The sequence below is a fragment of the Nanorana parkeri genome, unplaced genomic scaffold (assembly GCF_000935625.1).
Source record: "Nanorana parkeri isolate BGI_ZX_2015 unplaced genomic scaffold, ASM93562v1 scaffold387, whole genome shotgun sequence".
Classification (NCBI taxonomy): Eukaryota; Metazoa; Chordata; class Amphibia; order Anura; family Dicroglossidae; genus Nanorana; species Nanorana parkeri.
The window spans coordinates 69,221-90,070 of NW_017306655.1; the positions used below are offsets into that span (position 1 = coordinate 69,221).

Consider the following 20,850-nt stretch of genomic DNA (forward strand, 5'->3'; position numbering starts at 1 on the left):
GTTTGCTCTAACTGGAAAAATTCCTTCTAATCCACAAAAGCTACATGGATAAATGAAACACATCTCTTTTCCTTAAAGCATTTCTAAATTACTAGCTCATGCTGAAGACTATTCCTTATTTTTACAGTATTCATTATTTTTTACTGTTTTTATGGTAAAAAATCCTTTCTGCTTGTGAAGGTTAAACCTCTTCTCCTTCACCCACAAATGGTGCTCATGTGTCTTTTGCAACAATGTAATGAATAATTGTACACAATGCAATTACTATTTTTATAAATATAAGCAGTCTAGTTATGGTGACAGATTCTCCTGTGTTCCACTGTTGCTTAAAGCGGACCTCGCATGACAATGTATGGCAGACTTATTAGGTAGCCCCCCAATTAAAAAAAGGTTAAGTCAAAGAGGAAAAGGGAAGGAAAAGGTAAAAAATACCTTACTCCCCATTTCCAGCACGCTTGCGTAGGCAAAAGGTGACATCACTAGGCCTTCTCCTGGAATATTGGCAAAGGTGGGGAGATTCCAAATCCTGGGAGAATGTGGACCTGAAGAGTACTGTAGAGCATTCTTGCGGGATGTGGGGTTCTCAATTTTCCCACAACCCTGTGAGAAGGCCCACTGATGTCGCCCTTTACTACAGGATGTATCTGGTGGTTATGTTTAAGGTGAGCATTTTTTTCAGCTTTTCTTCCACCTTTTCTTCTTTTTGTTGGAAATATACCAGCATCTGCTGATATGTACTGATTTTGTATTACTGACATTCAGAGATGTTATATTATCTTTTGAGCTGTAGATGTCAGTATAGTGCAATGCTAGCATATACTAGTCTTTGTGTGATTACTTATCTATGATTACAGAGGATGTTCTGTATGCTGTAAATGCTGTATTTTGATGTTATGTTCTTCTAAGCAAGTAAAAATAATTTGGCATTCCTCAAGATCCCAGTGCTTCGTCTAAGCACATAAGCAACATTTTTAACATAGCGTTTTTCAATCTAGAGGAGATGGGGGGACGACAGACTTTAAGTCTTGCGTAGGCTTTGTCACTCGGTAACTACAGAAGAGGACCAGTTTTTCCTGTGTGAAGACTCTTTAGAAGAATCTGAAGGCTGATACGCTTTCTTAGGCTCCTTTTACAAGGGCGTTCCATCTCTCCATCTTTGATCCACGACCACAATGATCAAAAACAGACTGTTATACATCCTTATGGGCAGTCACACATACGTGGAGGTGTGTCCACCAAATGTCTGCCCACTTTGGGGTCTGTTCAGGTCCATAGGACTGAACGCAAAACATTTGCATCCAAGTACACTTTTACCGACCTACACAGACACAGATGGATGTGAGTCCATTTATATCTAGCTACCCATAGTGATTATATGGGTCTGTTTTTCCCTCCTTCCGAAGATGGAGGAACATATGCCACAATGTGACATCTGTCTACATTCCGATCTGCCTCAGCAGGGATCTGTCTAGGATGGAACGGAAAGTGCCCGTGTGAAAGTGGCCTAATGTTGTTTCTAGGTAGAAAAGTAAGAGAGCGACACAATGTAACCATAATACTATATAAAATAAGCTCTTAGAATAATTATGTTCTGCCAGCAAATCACATTTATCCAATCATAAAAAGTGTGTCTTTACCCGAATTTCCAGGGGAGGTCTTTCAATAAACAGTACTTTACGAACAAGCATTTTCTTTCCGCCTTTCAATATGCACAAAGCAACAACTTCAATGAGATTGTGGCTTATGACTTTCTCTTCATATTGTGAGGCGTGTAGGTTCACTGGGATTTGTTTTTCTGTAATAAAAAAAACACACCAGAGGTCTGAGCATTGTACATATCTAATTAAAGTACTCTCTCTGCGGTAAGGAGCTTCTATTTGGACCAATTTACATCGGAGCATTGCGTTTATCACACATTACCGTGGTACTGTGTGTTAGGTGCATTGCCATTCATTTCACCCCAATGCAGTACAACAATACGGGTAACACAATACCATGCATTGTGGTACAGTGAGAACAAATAGGGCATGCATTACTTTTTTCTCACCACAGTGCAAGACAATGCACGGTACTGCGTTACCGTGTGTTGCTGCGATGCAACACATGGCTGCTGAGAGGTGCGTTGAGGTGTCATTGAAATGAGTGGCAATGGATGCGATTAGTGCAACACTCTTTCTGAATGGAATGGGCCCTCTGATTTTGTGATATTGCTGAATATGAAATTGTTTTTCATCATTCACTCTATCAGGAAAGCCAACTATTTGCTGAATGGTGATACTACAAAAGTAATTTTAGGTGACTCTTTTCACCTTAAAATATACAAATACATGCGTTCAAAGCTCTTATACATTTTTATATGTTTGTATTGTTTTAAAATGATCTCTGTTTTTTTTCTTTTTAGCTTTAACAAAGTCACTCCATGTTTCTAGCCACTTCATGTTAAGGTCATTAATGGCAACCAGTAAAATGTAACAAACGATTAGAGGAGCCCTATGTAATGTGAAGGAAAAATAAAAAGAGATTTAAAGCACAAAATTAAACAGAATGAGAAAATGAATGTACAACAAACATAACGCAGATATATAAAAGGAGAGGCTGGACTTGTAAAGATGATGTCACTGTGTATTATTGGGTGCTAAGACCCACCTATGATGCTATGGCGCCGCCAGCTTCTTAGTAACTAATGACAATGTGCGAAGATGCTGGCAGCCCCACAGAGTCATTGGTTGTCATTGTCCACTTGCCTGCATCTTAGCAACCAATTGCAAAGCAATGAGGCTGTGCAAGTCAACGAGCGTTATTGGTTGCTAGAACGCAGACGGTCATGGGGTCAGTTCACTTTGGACATCCCAAGTGAAGCATGGGTTCTGTGAACGTCTAAGCAAAGCGAATCTAAACTCACCTGAAGAGAATCATTTCAGAGGAGCATTCTTACAAATACAAACCATTTTGTATATTTCTCCAAAGTGAGAGTAAATCCTGTCTTAGATTGTTGTCACAGGAACAAGTGTCCCCTGTGGAAGATTTGTCCCAATATGAATTTGCCATCACTTTTTCTGCCTTTGGTTACACTAGTAAAATCGTGAGTTTGAATCTCCACAGCTGAGAATCAGATGGCAATAAAATCCTGACAAGGGTATCCGACTCTATTAAAAAGGACCTTTTGGCTTTAGACATACTTGAACTGCAGATACAGAAAAGCACGCTCTGTTTGTTTAAAAATATTTAAGTTCTTAAGATGAGGAATAAACCTGTTTTGTTTATGATGGGCGAGGAAGTATTAATATACAGTATATGTCATATACAATTGACATGCGGAGTGCGTTGTTATCCCCTCTATGGCCAGTAGATGGCATGTACATCAAAGTTATACAGAAATGATATCATGCATAAGAAATAATGTAGAGCGAATTGTCCTCAATCTCTTTTTCTGCAGCCCCTGTTATAAATGAACAGGAAGCCTCTATACTGAGCGTTCCTGTCCATTCCTGTCCATTCATAACTTGAGGAGATAGTATGTTTGCCATGTCCACAGTCATGAATGGTGTTCCCAGACTAATGGTATCAGAACACTACTGAAAATAGTATTCCAAGACTAATGGTCGCAAGGCAAATTATTTGTATGCATTTCATTTTTAACTTTTTTTAAATGTATCTTTAATTTTAAAACAGGAAATCAAGTTACCTTTCTTGGGGGGCAGTGTAAGAGATGTCTGATCTGAAAATATTTCGACCAACGGTCTGCCAGTGTACTCGATAGAAGATAAGCTCAGTTTTATCTTCACATTCTCAGTATTTTTGCCAGTGTTTTTCAGGGTTAGGGTTAGGCTTATGTCGTCCCCAAATGCTGTGGATGACGTCAGCTCGAATTTCCCTTCAACGGCTAATTTTTCTTTTGCGCTTTCATTATCATCATCATCCTCAAAGTTATGTTCACTGTTTCTCTTCTTGCGGCGTTTCTTCCCAATGCCTCTTTTGTTAAGTCCGTCCTTATTAATGATTCCCATTTTCACCAGCTTTTCACGCGCTTTTATGTAAATGGCCCTTTCCTCTTCAGAACCTTAAAGAGAACAGAAATTTGATGAATTAAAGTTCCTTGAAAACGTGTGATGTAAAAGCAGTTTTCGCCCCCCCTCGAAAATGTGTTCATTTATTTTTGCTATGATAACTTTTTAATATATAGTGCCATCATCTCTGTAGCGCTGTACAAAGTAATATTCATAACATAAACAAAACATAAGGGAGAGTAGCACGGGTAATATATAAAATATTCCAAAACCTGGTACGTACAACTATGCTAAAAGAAACAGCGGGAAGAGCTCTTGAAGGCTAAGGGACAGAATAGTAACTTATCAAAGGCACACACATTGATGAAAGAAAAAATGTGGTCAATCATTTTTTGCATTAGAGCCTGCAAAGCATCACAACCGTGTTCAGTGGATCATGGATGTAATACTCAGGCTGCTGCAGGCTAATGGTCCACCACCTGTCCACACTGTGGGTCTGTGTTTGTACCCAGGGACAAATTTCCCACAAGGCCAACGGAGGCCCGGCCTCAGGGTCCAGGGAGTAGAGGGGCGGCAGGGGTGTGAAATTCTTATCGCCAGACGAACAGGACATACAGCTCCAGGCACCAGGCGGGTAGTTTTCTACATTTGGCCCTCCTTCGGGCGAGCAGGGCTAAATGTAGAGCGGGGAAGCCGCTTTTTTGTTTACAAGTGATCTTGGCAATGTCGAGGCCTGCTTGTCCGTTTCCCCTCTGCTTCCCCTCCGCCAGCTACCTCTCTCCCTGCAAGGCGAAGATCCTCTCTTCAGGATATAGAGAGGGGAGCAGAGCAGAAAATGTCCATTCTCCGCTCTGCTCTGGGTAAACAGTGAGATGGGAGAGCTACACTCACAGACTTCCCATCTCAGCTGTCACAGGAGTTCCAGCACAATACTTTGCTAGAACGCCTGTATTGGACGTGACAGGTCCAATAAAGAGAACCTGTCACCTATTAAAGCTAGCACACAGGGGCCTGTTAACTCCTGTGTGATAGCAATAAAGTTAAGTGAAAAAAATTGATAAAAAATTAAAAATTAAATTTAAATTTAAAAACAATTGCTGAAAGGACCACTAATATTTCAAAAATGGTATCTATCCATCTACTGGTGATATGGATACTAGGGAGTGAGTTGTGTGGGTTGGAGTACAAATTGTACCTGTGGTATAGATACTGGGCAGTAAACTGGAGTGCAGGTTTTACCAGTTGCATGGCTACTGGGGAGTGTGTGTGTGGTGTATAACGAGAGATGTGCTGCTTGGTTATTGCTATAAGATATCTACCCTAAGAACCTAGAAAACCTTTAAAGCCCACGTATATTCCAAAAATGGTATCTATCCATCTACTGGGTGGCATGGATACGGAGGAGTGAGCTGTGTGTGTTGGAGTGCAAATTGTCCTGGTAGTATGTATACTGGGGAGTAGCTGTGTGTGCTGGAGTGCAGATTTTTGCCAGTGGCTTGGAAACTGGGGAGTATGGTATGTGTGTGTGTAATGTAAGATGGGGTGGAAGTCCCAAGCTTACTTACTGCTAAGGCTGTCCACCATAAGGCCCTAGACTTTTAAGTAGACTGAGTGATAAGTACACTTTTAATAGTCTACTCATATTCCAAAAATGGTATCTATCCTAGTACTGGTGGCATGGATAGTGGGGAGTGAGCTGTGCATGTTGGATTGTAGATTTTACCGGTGACATCAGGGCCGGCGCTGCCACTAGGCAAACTAGGCAGCCACCTAGGGCGCAGCCCCGAATACTCATCCCTCCCATTGTGCCCCCCATCTATTTCAAATTGCAAAAGCCATTAGCAGGCTGGCTTTTGTACCTGCCCACTGAGCGAAACTGAGAGACAACTTTTTCTCTCAGGTCTGCTCATCTGCTCAGTGGGGGGGGGGTTCAATAGCCAGTCTGCTATTGGCTATTTAAAATTCAAATAGCCAATAGTCTGGCTATTTCTCCCACCCAGGTGCTTACATTTACCTGTCCCCGCAGAAGATATCCGGCAGGAGAATGGGGCCTTGCGGGAGGGTTGCGCCGCTGGAGGGTGGCTGGGGGAGGTGCAAGTAACTGGTCTTGCCTAGGGCGCAAAATAGACTAGCACGGGCCCTGGGTGGCATGGATACTGGGGAGTGAGCTGTGTGCGTTGGAGTGCAAATTTTACTGAAGGCATGGATACTGGATTAAATAAGAAAAAAAGGAAAAAAAAAAAACGTTTTTTAAAACAACTGAAGTGGAAATCACTCATCTCATAGTTCTCCTTTAACTCTGCTCTAACTCTCTATCAATCTCAATAAATCTACTGTCACTAACTCCCTCTCTCCTTATCTCCTACAACACACTACATAGGGCCGCGGTGTCAGCAGCCTAGTATAGTGTGCTGCAGGGACTTAGCTGTGTACTGTGTACTGAGCCCTGATTGGGAGGGCGCAGTGCATTGTGGGATGTTCCGCAGCTGAACAGGCCGCGAACATCCCGCAATGTTCGGCGTTCAGCAAACGCTAGAACAGGCTATGTTCGAGTCAAACCTATGTTCCATTCGAACATGCAGCCCATCCCTATGTTGGAGTGCAGATTTTACGGCATGAATACTGGGGAGTGAGTTGCATGTTGGAGTGAAGATCTTATTTGTCGCATGGATACCAGGGAGTAAATTGTGTGTGGTGGAGTACAGAATTTACCAGTGTCATTGATATTGGGGAGTGAGTTGAGGGTGTTGGAGTGCAGATTTTACTGGTGGTTGCCTGGATGTCGTGCTGATTTAATGGTTTCAGTGCTTTTTTTTTACTTAACCGTTTGAAACAACTTATGCAGCTTCAGAGTTTTAACTTGACTCTGACTTAACTAGCTGCATGCAAAGTATTTCAGAAAATTTGGAGGCCAGAGGCAACTGAACAACTAGCACCCCACATATTTCTCAACTTCCTAAATAACAAAAAGCTCCAGCTTATCATTTTAGTAGTGATATGAAAGGTGGTCTGTTAACATAAAGGACATTTTGTGGCATTTATTCAGGAAAATTATGTCAGCCAAAACTGGGTGTTATTTGTTCTAGTTACCTTCTGGGTACTTATAGTTTTCTGTTATGTCTATTCTTTCATTGCTTCCTACAGCTTTTGTGCTGATGTTTTTCCCCACGTGTTCAGTGTTGGTATACACTTTCTCCTTCACATCCTTGTCATAGTAGATCCAAGTGTTACGGTCAGCATTTACTTCTGAGAAGATAAAAGGGCCATCATAGTCCAGGTCAACATCTCCTTCTTTAATGGCATGTACCGAGGCTGGCCCACAGCAGTGAATGCCTAAAATAAGAAGGACGCAATGAAAATCTATCACAATCTACACTAGGAATAGCAACCATATCAAACAATTATCCTTTCTCTAAATCATACTTTTTGAGGTTATTCAAGGTAAGAGCATTAACATAATGTTAAATACATTCCTGGTGATTAATCAGCCTGCCTTTGGGGTTTGTGCCAATAAATACTTTATCACAATACAAGGGTAAGTATAGGCAAAGGCTGTTTCATGCATCTTTTTCTTTCCTTTCTTCTTAAATTTTTTCCAGTTTCTTTCTTTTTTTTTTTCCACTTGGGCCCCCAGCCCTTGCTGGAGGTTCAGGTAAAACTCTGACTACAATACTCCCCTCCAGAATTGTCCCTTCAGTCATTTCTTCATTCATTCAACATCCCCAGTCTTCTGGGTTGAATAATGCAAAATATCACACGACACAGAAGATGGAGGACATATTGTGAGTGCAGGATGTCATGGGCCCAACCTTTAAGGGGGCTTCACCTTGACGCCCAGCAATCACTGGGCGTCAAGGTGAAGTAATGGCGCAAATAATTGTGCAGCACTGGTGCCATCAAGTCAGCACTGCCCTCAGCAGCAATGGAGACTCCCAGCTTGGAGAAGAGGCGAAGGAGAAGAGCAACCTCTGACCGGCCTTAAGACTTTAGAAAAGGGGAGTAATAGAAAAATTGAAATCTACAGCTTAAATGCCATTTAGAGAGGTGGGGGGATGGATGACATTTTGGGTTAAAGTGTGGAGCAGAGGCGGAACTACCGGTACTGGTACGGCCGGTGCCGCCGCCCGGGGCCCAAGGCAGTGGGGGGGCCCACTGAGTGGTGGTGAGGGGGCGCCAGGCAGTAACAAGCAGGCAGCTAATAGGGCAGCCCTGGGGCCTCGGGCGTGAGGACCCAGCGAGCAGCTGTCGTCTGACATTGCAGAGGGAGACCCGCGGTGCGTCTGACTGCTCGCTCGGTGAGTTTATTTTCCTTTTCACAGCTTTTTCCCCCCTTCCCTGTGCTTCCTCCAGCTGTGTGAATTGACACCAGCCAGGAGGACGTTATCAGGCAGTTGAGGAGAGGTGACTTGCCTTGTCAGAACATGTAATAGAACAAAGCTGTACTCCTGCTCCATCCACATCTGCCCCATGCTCCATCCACATTGCCCCCCTGCTCTGTCATGTGTCCCCCTGCTCCATTCACATCTGCCCCCCTGCTCCCTCTACATCTGCCCCCCTGCTCCCTCTACATCTGCCCCCCTGCTCCCTCTACATCTGCCCCCCTGCTCCCTCTACATCTGCCCCCCTGCTCCCTCTACATCTGCCCCCCTGCTCCCTCTACATCTGCCCCCCTGCTCCCTCTACATCTGCCCCCCTGCTCCCTCTACATCTGCCCCCCTGCTCCCTCTACATCTGCCCCCCTGCTCCCTCTACATCTGCCCCCCTGCTCCCTCTACATCTGCCCCCCTGCTCCCTCTACATCTGCCCCCCTGCTCCCTCTACATCTGCCCCCCTGCTCCCTCTACATCTGCCCCCCTGCTCCCTCTACATCTGCCCCCCTGCTCCCTCTACATCTGCCCCCCTGCTCCCTCTACATCTGCCCCCCTGCTCCCTCTACATCTGCCCCCCTGCTCCCTCTACATCTGCCCCCCTGCTCCCTCCACATCTGCCCCTGCTCCGTCCTCCACATCTGCCTTGCTCCGTCCTCCACATCTGTCCCCCCTGCTTCTTCCACATCTTCCCCTGGTCTGTCCTCCACATCTGCCCTGCTCCCTCCGCCATATCTGCCCCTGCTCCGCCCTCATCTGCCCCTGCTCCGTCCTCATCTGTGTGAATTGACACCAGCCAGGAGGACGTTATCAGACAGTTTAGGAGAGGTGACTTGCCTTGTTAGAACATGTAATAGAACAAAGCTGTACAAGAAAGTGTCAAGTACAACTATGTTCTGTTCTGTGTTCTAATACATCCCATCACAAGCATATCACCCCCTGCTCCATCTACATCTATCCCCCCTGCTCCCTCCTCCACATCTGCCCCTGCTCCCTCCTCCACATCTGCCCCTGCTCTATCCTCCACATCTGCCTTGCTCCGTCCTCCACATCTGCCTTGCTACGTCTTCCACATCTGCCCCCCCTGCTTCTTCCACATCTGCCCCTGCTCTGTCCTCCACATCTGCCCCCCTGCTACCTTAGGTCTGCCACTGGTGTGGAGCCCACATGATTTGGCCTTTAGGAACTCACCTCCACTTAATTCTTGTGGCGTTGCATCCAGCACCTGCCATCCTCCATAGCTTTCACCTAACTCACTTCTTGTGAACCAGCTCTCATTCCAAGCATGATAGTTCCTGCAGAAAAATAACAGACCTAAAGCTGTAACCTTTCTGTTCATTATTTAGAATAGAGATAAACAAGAGATAACAATTCAAACACATTTACTGGAAACTTGCATAAACTTGAACAATAGTTGCCCATTACTTTCAAAGACATTTGATCTATCGAGTACCAAACTCCTTGCACATTTTAGACTGGTCATAGATATTCCAATTTAACTTGTACAATCTGCATTTAAGTGTATGTCGATCCATTTTTTTTATTTGGATAGAGTGGGAAGGTATTAGAACCCCTGTCCAGCTTTCACTGCTATGTGGTGCTCCGTTGGACAGAATTTTACTTTCTGAACAATTGACAATGGATTTACTAGACAGGAAGTGAGCTAAATCTGACAGGTGTTTTAGCTTTCCCCTATTAGACTAAAAACGTGTTTTTATTTCTGTCAGGGTTGAGCTACCCTTGCTTCGTGTCTGTGAAAACATTGTCAGCAGGGCAGGAAGTAAGCTAATATATTTCTAACGCTGCCCCAGATAGCAGTAACAACCTGATAAGGGTTCTTTTGGCTGGACATACACTTTAAAGGGTCTATTTATGAAAAAAATACTGTATTACTAATAATGAATGTACTGCATTCATTGTGTGCGAGTTAACCAGTTGCTGTCAGAATTGAATGTTTATAGTGTATTTTCTTTTCTGGCCAAATGAGTGAATCAGCTAAATACCAGATTATGGCAACTAGATGGAGCTGAGGATAATATGAAATAAATATATGTTGGTGATTAGATACAATGTTACAATTCAAGAGAATGCAGGAGTGAATAAGCATATAAATGTAACAGTTGCTAACCCCATAGTACCAATGGTTACGTTTATATGCTCATTCTCTTCAGTGGTCTCTGGAATTGTAACATGTTATCTCATTACTTACAAATACAGAAATAGAAGATATGGAGGTAATGCATCCCGCTGGTTGAGAAAAGGCCCTGAGAACTGACATAGGTTTCCACCTTTCCCTCTCTATCTAGAAGAAAATAAAAAAAATGTTCTGTATGTGGCTGAGGTTTTACATATTAGCCTTCGGTTAAAAAATCCTATCTTTTGCCATCCAGTGCCTTTACCCGTGAATATTATGTTTGCTTGCTGACCCATTCTATTGCATCCTGTTGACAATGAATAATAGGTCTCAGATTGTGTTTTTCTGGGTCAGAGCTACTAAACAATAGCATGCCATGGAGGGATGTCCACAAAGGAGAACCTAGAATCAAGTTTCTCCACATGTTTCTGAATCCTGATAGTAGCTGGGAGATTTGTACATAATGGTTAATGTTTTTTCTAGTATAACATTATAGGGGTTAATGTATTAAAAGTCCACCTACCATATATCTAGGTGAATACCGTGTACACAGCATTATCCCCACTAGGAGCCAAGAATGATCGAAATTTCCAGTACTCCTTGGCTCTATCTAGTGGCAGTAATGATGTGCAATCAGGCATTCGCTGGGTGGAAGATTTATACATCAGCCCCAAGGTGTAACCAAAACCCTGTCAGGTTTTTTTCTGGGCTCTGTTAGAGTGATTTATTCTTACTTCCTCCCTTGCTGATAATGGTTTGCCACACAGGAAGTGAGGTAGACTTTCTAACAGTAACACAGGCAGACATAACTATGCTTTTCTTTAGTAGTGTGCCAAATATTTATTTGTGCTTGGGTTGCTGTTGCAGATTCCTTTTTGTTGAATAAAACTAATGGCAGCAGGACAGCAAGCGAGTATATCTCTCTAATGGAGCTCCAGATAGTGGTAAAACCTGAGCAAAGTTGTAATCCTTTTACTTTGTCCCGAAATGGAAAAACATTTTTGGGCTGGACATGCACTTTAATTGGCCTTTTCTGAGATATGAGCATGGCTTTATGCAGTTTATTACATCCTTACAAAGTCAGGTTTCCAAACAGGAAAACAACATCATACCACATGGAGTCTTTACTCATCGATCGGCCCGTACTGCTGTATATGGAGTCAATACTCAAATTTGAATCCTTGTCATGAGCTGAATCAAAGTTTGTAATCACTCTGGTTGGAAGTCCCAAACATCGAAGTACTGGAAATTGTGAGAAAGTCACATGTCATACTCGTATCAAGGAATACAGGTCAAACCCTTATCTAATTGCCTGACAAAAAAAGCTGACTTGGCTAGGAACTTCACAGTTAGGTCACATCAAGATGAATTCCCACCATGACAAGATAAGAGAAAATATGCATTATTGATTTATCAAAGATTCCAAAGCAGAAACTGTTCTTTTTCAAGATAGTAACCGGTCAGAATCTGCATTTTCCCCCTTCATTTGTAAGTATAGCCTACTTGCAGCAGATCTTTAACTCAGAACCCAGCACATCACCTTCAAAATTCGCATGGATCAGGACACCTCAATATAAACAGTGTACATCAGGGCTAATATATATATTTGACTCTAATACCACAAGCCACCCAAACGTAAATTCTGCTCAGCACACATTTTTGGACAATGCTTAAACAAACAGTTTGGCACTCAGGTTCTTGTGTCATGAGCATCCTTTGACTTCTGACCCTGACTTGTTTTCTGGATTTAATTTGCCTCTCTTTTGCTTCCTCCAACTTTAATTATATGTATCACCAGAATTAAGTAAATAAACATACACTCAAAGCCTTTACAATGGGGTCAGCAATCAGGTTGATTGTGATCTACTTGTCAATATCAATCTACTCGTTGATCGTGGCCATGTGACATGTAGATCACAACCCCATCATGCCTCTAGCTCCTGGCCCCACCTGCCGCAGCACCTCTACAACCTCAGATTAGAGTGGCAACAGGTAGAGCTGAGGAAAGTCTTAGACTTCCTTGGCACTTTGTGTCATTTGACACAAATGCAGAGAGACCTCGGAGGACTTCCCTCACTGAATTTTACAGAGGTAGGGAGAATTTGTGCTGTGGGACTTTGCATTATTTACTACTGACACCTGCACTCTGCGCTAATTATGGCTGATTTCTGAGCTCCATGTTTCATACTAGTGACCACTGCACGCTGCATTACTTACTCCTGACCTCTGCACTCTGTATTACATATTACTGACCTCAGAACTCTGTGTTACTTACTATTGACTCCTGAACTCAATGCTACATATCACTGAACTCTGAGCTACTATTTTCTGGCCCCAGCACTCTGCATCACATACTACTGACATGTGAACTCTGTACCACTCCTGACCTCGGCACTCTGCTTTAATTACTCCTGACTCTGCATTACTTAGTCCTGACCCCTGTACTCTGCAATACTCACTACTGAACTCTGCATTACATAACACTGACCTCTGAACTCTGTGTTGTTTACTACTGACCATTCAGCTCCCAAACCTTACTTCTTATTGGGACCTTACTAAGTTATCAACAAAAGGGTGCTGCACCCTGGTGAGCCTTGATCTCTTCCATGTTATTCACATAGATCTTCACCTCTCTAAGGTTGCCTACCCAGTCTTGTAAATATATTAATGCTACCAGCCTTGCCCTTTTCCTGCTTTGCTGTCTGTCTTAACCGTGGCTTGTATTATGGAATTTTCATTTGTGTGCCTGTTTGGAGCTTTGCCTTGGCCTTCTATTTTCCAGTGTTACTATAGTCACAGGAACAATAAAAAAAGACTATGATATTGAAGGATCATACATCTAAATCCATACAGTCTGCAGATTAAGACGAAGCACTTCTTTGAAACCTTAGACAGCTACTGCTGGGAACACAACGGCCCCATTCTTGTATGTGACACCAAATACATTTTTGAAAAGCAAAACATAAAATCTAAGTGGCTGTGATAGGCAAATGCAGTTTTTTTTCCTCTGGCTACTTTAATAAGTATTTCAAAGCTACTTTAATAGGTATTTTGTTTCCAGAGATTAGATTTACCTTCCTCTCTCACAACATATTGGTGATTTATTGATCATCTCTACTAGTGATGAAAAAGTTATACCGTATATACACATATAATTGCTTGCTATTTTAATAAATATAGTCTAGAAAGAATGGGTAGGAGAAAAAACTGTCTGATTTGAATGTGGCGTGCGTGTGACAGATTATTTCTTATGGGTAATACCAAAGAAAGGAATGGCCTCGTTCACAAACATAAAACAGCAACAGTTTAATGTATATCAGTCACTCATGTTATAAATTGGGGTCAACTTACTAGATATAGGGAGCCTCAACTGTAGCCCCTGACATCCCCAGGGTACCACACATTATATTCAGAATATACAGTGCTACAGAGGAATTTTCAGAGACTGCTGACAAACTACTGAAGATGGTGAGAGACTGATGGCATGCTACAGGTGTTCGAGGCTGGAAATATGTTACATATGACTGCTAGAGGTCACTGCAATTACAGTCCATTTATAATCCAGTGCTCCCACTACTCACTGCTGGGGCCCAAAGGTACCAAAAGGCTGCATGTGTCCCTCAGACCACAGGTTTGGCACCAGGGCTCTAAGGGGTGCTCAGACTGTAAAAAGTTTATATGAAACCATCAAAATAAGACAAATGCATTATAAATGTTTTCATTTATTAAATGTTTGTTATCTACCTGTACACAAGACTCCAGCAAATACCCAGCATTGCCCATATCTGACAGGCTTGTATCCTCCTCTACGCCACAGGGTGAGGATCGCAACACTCCCACTCCAGTCTATAGGATCAATACCACCTGTGTATCGGGTACCCCAATTTCCTTCCAGCACACCTTCATCATCAAAGTTGTTTATCTGGAGATAGAAAGTATTAAGACTTGCTTTATGCTTGGCTTTGGTAACTAAAACTGCATAATCTGGCACTTCTGGTTTGCATTGATTGATGGTTTCACCACAGTTGTAGTGAACAGACCTAGAGTGGCAATCGTACAACTATGGCACGCACATAAATTGGCAAGGTGGCAGGTTGGGCCTGTTGCCCAGAATGATAATTTGACAACATTTTTGAAGACCTTTAGTCTTGTACCCCAAAATGCTGATAATAAATTAATATTATATATATATATATATATCTATATTAGACATGTGCGATTTGTTTCGTTACGAATCGAAATTCGTACGAATTTTCCTGAAATTCCATAACTTTTCTTTTCTCCAGTTTTAATTCAGCCCCACTGTATTTTATCAACAATGCTATCAAAAGAAGTTTACAAAGAGGTAGGAACAGAATATATGGGTAGGAACAATATATAGGTAAATCCCATAATTCCCAATCATGCAAGCCATCCCATTAGCATTATCAACCAAAATGGTTTCACCAATAGCATTAATTAAAAATTTACCTTTTCCCCCCTGTTTCCTAAATTCAATAATGTTGTATTGTTTTTTAAAAACATAACAAAAGCAACTACAGCAATAAGCAGAGTGCATATTACAAAAGGATCGTCTCAGACACGTATGCACTGGATATGTCAACAGTATGGCAAGTTATGCACAGGGTACCAAGGTTGACTAATATGTATTAGTCAGCAATTGCATAGTTGGGTGCGTCAGACGGCCATGGTAAGCATAAGTAATCAGATGGAGAAAAAGAAAAAGAAGTTGGAGAAGGAGATTAGGAAAAAACAAGGAAGGACCAAGAATGAGAGAAAGAGAGAGAGGAGAAAGAAAGATGGCCTAGGAGATTGTGTAAGACAAAATACGTACTACACAACCCCCTGAGGGCGTCGTAACGACAAAACGCGTAGGGGCGGGCCTAATTTACATCATACCAAACATAGGAGATTGTTGCTTTACCATTTCACCGGTCGGCAAAGACTTTGTTATACTTGTTATACTTACTTTTTTTACTGGATTTAAAGTAAAACCCTCTTGGAAATTACTACACAATGATGAGCCTTTTCTTTGTATGATTCTGGAGACACGCCGCCCGCTGGACATTCATTAGAAAAAGACACAGCGGCTCCGTGAGTTTCTATACAAGCGCTTTCGGCTGCTTACCACAGCCATCAGATCACGGTGAGTGCACACTTTGAGGGGAGACGTACGGCACTCGCCTAAATCCCCAGCAAGTTTCACAGGATCACCCACATCAACGCATAGATTGCGATACATTTTGTTGCACCAGGAATGTTATAGGACTATATGGACTATTCACTGTGTTTTAACACTAATAGTAATATCTAAATGGAATATTGCAGGGTACACTGCCCAGGATTATTGAATCATATATACACAGGTGTATATACGAGTACGCTACTCAGTCACTTATTTTTGCACTGTCTCACTTATATTTAGAGCTATACACTGGTTTGTATATTTTTTTATATGTTTGGCGGATATATTTTGGACACAAGATACATTTGAAAGTGTATAGTGACCTATACACATTGATTGTTTATTCTCATTCATTACTTATCACGGATGGAATACAGTTCGATGAACCAATAGCAATACACATGTTACTTACTTAGTAAGGCACATTCACAAGAGTGGCGCTGCATATTTGTAAATACACAAAATACGTACTACATAAGACAAATGCTCCAATGCTCAAGTTCCCAGCAAGGATTTTTTGAAATGAGGTGGTAGAAAATTAGACCTTTTCCCCCTTTTTTTGTTTTTCATTCTGTGGTCAGATGACCATTAAGGCACAACTTTTGCATCTGCAGGCCAGGCTGTGGACAGGGGGAATCATCACACTGCGCTTTGAGGGAATTTAAAGGAGAACTATGAGGTGAGTGATTTCCATTCACCCTCATAGTTAGAGCCGACCTGTGACAAAGAAGCTGTCACAGGTCGGATCTATTGATCGGGAAGTGAGTAGAAACATATTTTAATTTAATTTAAATAAAGCAATTGTCAAAAATCTGTGTTTTGTTCAATTAAAGGATTTTTTCTAAGCTGTTGTGTGTTTATTTACATTTTATTTAACCCTTTAGTGAATGAGTAGGGGTATGCAAGTACATCTAGTGTACAGCAGAGCTGGGGGGGAAGCAGCCCAAGGTGCCAGTCAGTGGAGCTGCAGTGACGGGTGTGCACTGATAGAGAGTGCAGACCCTGCACTGTCCAGGTGGAGAGGAGAGCTGTAAGTGAAAGTGAAATGGCAGCAGAGAAAGATCAGGTCATCTCCCCTGCCAGACATGACTGTTCTCTGTGGCAGAGCTGTAAATATATCTGGACTGGATGGACAGAAATACAAATCTTTTGGCAAGTAAAACAGCTATCATACATTTAGTCTGTTTATGTTTAGCTGTTTGCCTGGAGTTCAGCTTTAAATGAAAGAATGATTGTAAGACAAATACACTTAATTAAAAGATTGGTCCCGCATGAGACAGGAAAGATTCATTTTCAAAGGTGGGAATGGCACAAGACAACCACCGTGGTACAGCAGGAAAGTGGCAGAGAGTCGCCAGCATGGTAAGAATTAGATGATAGCGCAAGGCCAGAAAAGCCCAAGGATAAAAAGGTGCTGAATGTAGCATGTGATTGCTGCATAGGACACATTATGACTCACTATATGAAAAAACAAAACAACGGGAGCTTTACAAACACGTTGTATAGCAAATCTATAAAGCCAGTGTGTGAAAACATACCATTGCACTGAGTACTCTGCCCACATAAGCAGGATCATATCTCCTTGAGGTGTCCAGGGCCTCATCTTCCTTATAGTTCAAACTTCTGTCTAACATCTGTAGACATGTCTCCAAAATCCCTTCTTGAAACTGAAACATAATGTCAGCAAAATTAGCTTGATAGAGAGAATGAAAGTTCAAACCGATAAACCACAGAAAATGTTCATATAATTTTACTGATCCCATATTTTACGAAGGGGTAAGTAGAGACCTGGATGGAGGGAGGCCGGTAGATGTCGTATATTTGGACTTTTCAAAAGCATTTGACACGGTACCACATAAACGTTTACTACACAAACTGAGAACCATGGGCATAGATGAAATAGTGTGTACGTGGATAGAAAACTGGCTACTGGAACGCGTCCAGCGAGTATCGATAAATGGCACCTACTCAGATTGGTCCAGGGTCATGAGCGGCGTGCCACAGGGTTCTGTGCTGGGCCCCATGCTGTTTAACCTATTCATTAACGATATTGGGAAGGGGGTAAACAGCCATGTTTCAGTGTTTGCTGATGACACCAAAATCGGGAGGGTAATAGACACGGACTTAGACGCCATAACATTATAGGGGGACCTGGATAAAATAGGGGAGTGGGCAAGTACATGGCAGATGAGATTTAATGTTGATAAATGTAAAGTAATGCACTTTGGGGTTAAAAATAAGCAAGCGGATTACACACTTATGGGATCTCCACTGGGGAAGTCAGAAAGGGAAAAAGATTTGGGGGTTATTATAGACCACAGGTTGAATAATAGCTCGCATTGTCAGGCTGCGGTAAACAAAGCAAGTAGGGCCTTGTCCTGTATTAACCCTTTCGCTGCCAAGGACGTACGTCGTACGGAGCTAGGAGGGACGACCGATGGGACAGCCGGGTAAAAAAGCCTGGGGACGGAGGTGGGGGGGGTACAGGCCTAAAGTTGTGTACGGGGCCCCAAAATTTCTGAAGGCTGCCCTGTATGCGTTCCAGTTTTGGGCACCAGTGAACAGAAAGGATGTCCTTGAACTGGAAAGAGTCCAGAGGAGGGCAACCAAACTCATAAAGGGGATGGAGGACCTGAGCTATTAGAGCAGGTTACTAAATTTAAACATGTTCTTATTGGAAGTAATGAGATTAAGGGGGGATATGATTTTCATGTACAAAATGTTTACTGTGGATAGCAACATTAGCAGCAAACTCTTTACAATTAACTCCATGACAAGGACAAGAGGCCACCACCTAAAATTGGTGGAGAAAAAATGTCAACACAAGGGGCGAAGGGGTTTCTTCTCAGTTAGTTCAGTCAACATCTGGAACTCGCTGCCACATGCTGTGATTTCAGCTAAGCGTGTGGAATCATTCAAGAGGCGATTGGACGATTTCCTCAGGGACCTTAATATACAGGGGTACAAGCACTCTTAAGAATGAGATCAAACAGGGACCTATATATACATACGCACACATCAGTAGGGCCATACACATGCACACAATAGGTTGGACTTGATGGACATGTGTCTTTATTCAACCTTAATTACTATCTAACTATGTAGCTATATGTCATAAACAGGCTCTTCCAATGGTAGCATAGTCTGGTGTCTGCAGACAAGTAGGGTTTTGTCTTGAAGCACCTTGGAAGTCCTAAAACTAGGGAGACTTCACTATGCAAATTTTGACTTTTCACGTTGTCGGTGGCCGGCCCCTTCAACCTCCTGTGGGTCTCTTTTGGACAGTTAGACAACCTTTCATAGCAATGGGCCATTAGAGATGCAAGAAGTGTAAAGCTGGCTATACACCTATAGATTATCTGCAGATTTTCTGTGGTCAGGTGTAAAAAGTGCAACAGATTCCTCCATCTACGCTAAGCTAAGTGGATGGAGGAATCTCCCACTGGGCCAAGCTTCAGTATCTTGCTAGTCGGCCCCACTAAAATACCTGAACAATCTGATTGGATGCAGGCATTGTTCAGGTATTTTGAGAGCCAGCGGGGTCGACTAGCCAGATACTGAAGCTTGGCCCAGTGGGAGATTCCTCCATCCACACAGTTTAGCATAGATGGAGGAACCTGTTGCACTTTTTCTATCTAACCATAGAAAAGCTGCAGATAATCTATAGGTGTATAGCCAGCTTAGGGACAAGCATTGGTGAAGTTGAAATTTGTGTTCTGGAGCACTTAAGTGTAGGAGCTCCCAGACTACACTAATACCAAGTCTCACCTATATGCACCTGGAGATGCCTAATAATTAGACATGTAAACGGCAATAAAATTTGCTTCCGACAAATTAAAACACAAAACATTTTCATTAGTTTCATCAAAGGAAACTCATTTTTTTGCTGTTTTGGATTCGGAGGTAACAAGCCTCTGAACCTGAAACCGAAACCTCAAACTGAAACCTGCATGTTCGCCAATTAGGAAGCTGGAGGGAGAGTCATTACCTGCCTCCTGGCTTCTTGATTGGCCAGGAGGCCAGCTCCATGCTCCCTGGTGACCAGAAGTTACGGTATCGGTATAAATATATGAGGACCAACTGGGCAGGTACGAGTATTCACCCAAATACTCTGTATCGGCACCAATACCGATACTAGTAAAACTATACACCAGAAATGTAACTGTATATACCAAATTACAGATCATAAGGTATACAATAATATGCAATTTCATAAGTTCTTTGACCTTGGTTTAGCATAATATTACTTAAAGGAAACCTGTCATGAGAGAGATATGGGGGCTGTCATTGTTGACCTGAAAATGCTAGTTGCCTTTCATGCTCACCCAGTGGCAAAACACTGTAATTCACTTTACATATAACAAGTAACAGATAAGGACTTTTCTTTTTTCACATATCTTGATTAGTCACTGAAAAAGTGCTAAAGTCAATGGATTCTTACAGTCAGGCAACTAACAATTTCAGAAGCTATTCATTGATAGCATTCTCTCTATTTCTCCTACAGGTTTACTTTTATATAAGGAACATTTAAAAAAAAAAGAACTATAAGAAACTGAAAAGCAAAAATATGTTCTTACTTGCCCAAAGTTCCATCCCATTTCCTTAATGGAATCTTTTTGGCCATAATAAATGATCCCGCTGTCATTCAAAACATACTCAAGTCTTTCATTTTCATCTTCCAAAAAGACAGCGTCATCTGAAGACAAACATGTATAAACACTTGCATTAAGTTTCCTCTTTGCTAAAGAAATTAAATGGCATTATACTATATTTACAAAAGCCAAGCTGCTGAGCTAACAAAGATCTGAGTGTAGATTGAAATACTAAACTATATTGTTCTATATTGTAAAGGGAGAACGTCTGCAAGCATTCAAAATATAGATTGCCTGTTTAAAAAAAAAAGCCACACACTAATATTTTGTTGAACCGCCTTTAGCTTTGATGTGTGTAAAATACTTAGATTCATATTTGATTTGGCTTAAAGGGAATTATAGAATGGGCCCATATATATTTACAGTGACCTCGTGCGTTTAAATGAAGCTTATGAATGTATGGCTTTGAAGCAGACATATCCTTTGCTGTCCTTGAAATCTGAGCTATGTCAGAATTTGAAGAGAATTGTAAGAGTTGGCCGCTGTTCGAAATATGTCAAGAGAA

At 42.1% G+C, this 20,850-nt stretch overlaps 1 protein-coding gene across 1 annotated transcript in view; it reads right to left on the reverse strand.

The window, feature by feature from the left end:
- The window catches only part of LOC108789310 (protein-glutamine gamma-glutamyltransferase E-like), a 39,442-nt gene that overhangs the window by 2,357 nt on the left and 16,235 nt on the right, over positions 1-20,850 (reverse strand). The window contains exons 4-11 of the mRNA XM_018559282.1: positions 20,271-20,389; positions 17,232-17,360; positions 14,253-14,430; positions 11,621-11,750; positions 9,566-9,669; positions 7,098-7,340; positions 3,686-4,060; positions 1,638-1,795 (exon numbers count right to left, since the gene is read on the reverse strand). Coding sequence (XP_018414784.1) covers positions 1,638-1,795; positions 3,686-4,060; positions 7,098-7,340; positions 9,566-9,669; positions 11,621-11,750; positions 14,253-14,430; positions 17,232-17,360; positions 20,271-20,389 — 1,436 coding nt within the window. The remainder of the gene's footprint in view (positions 1-1,637; positions 1,796-3,685; positions 4,061-7,097; positions 7,341-9,565; positions 9,670-11,620; positions 11,751-14,252; positions 14,431-17,231; positions 17,361-20,270; positions 20,390-20,850) is intronic.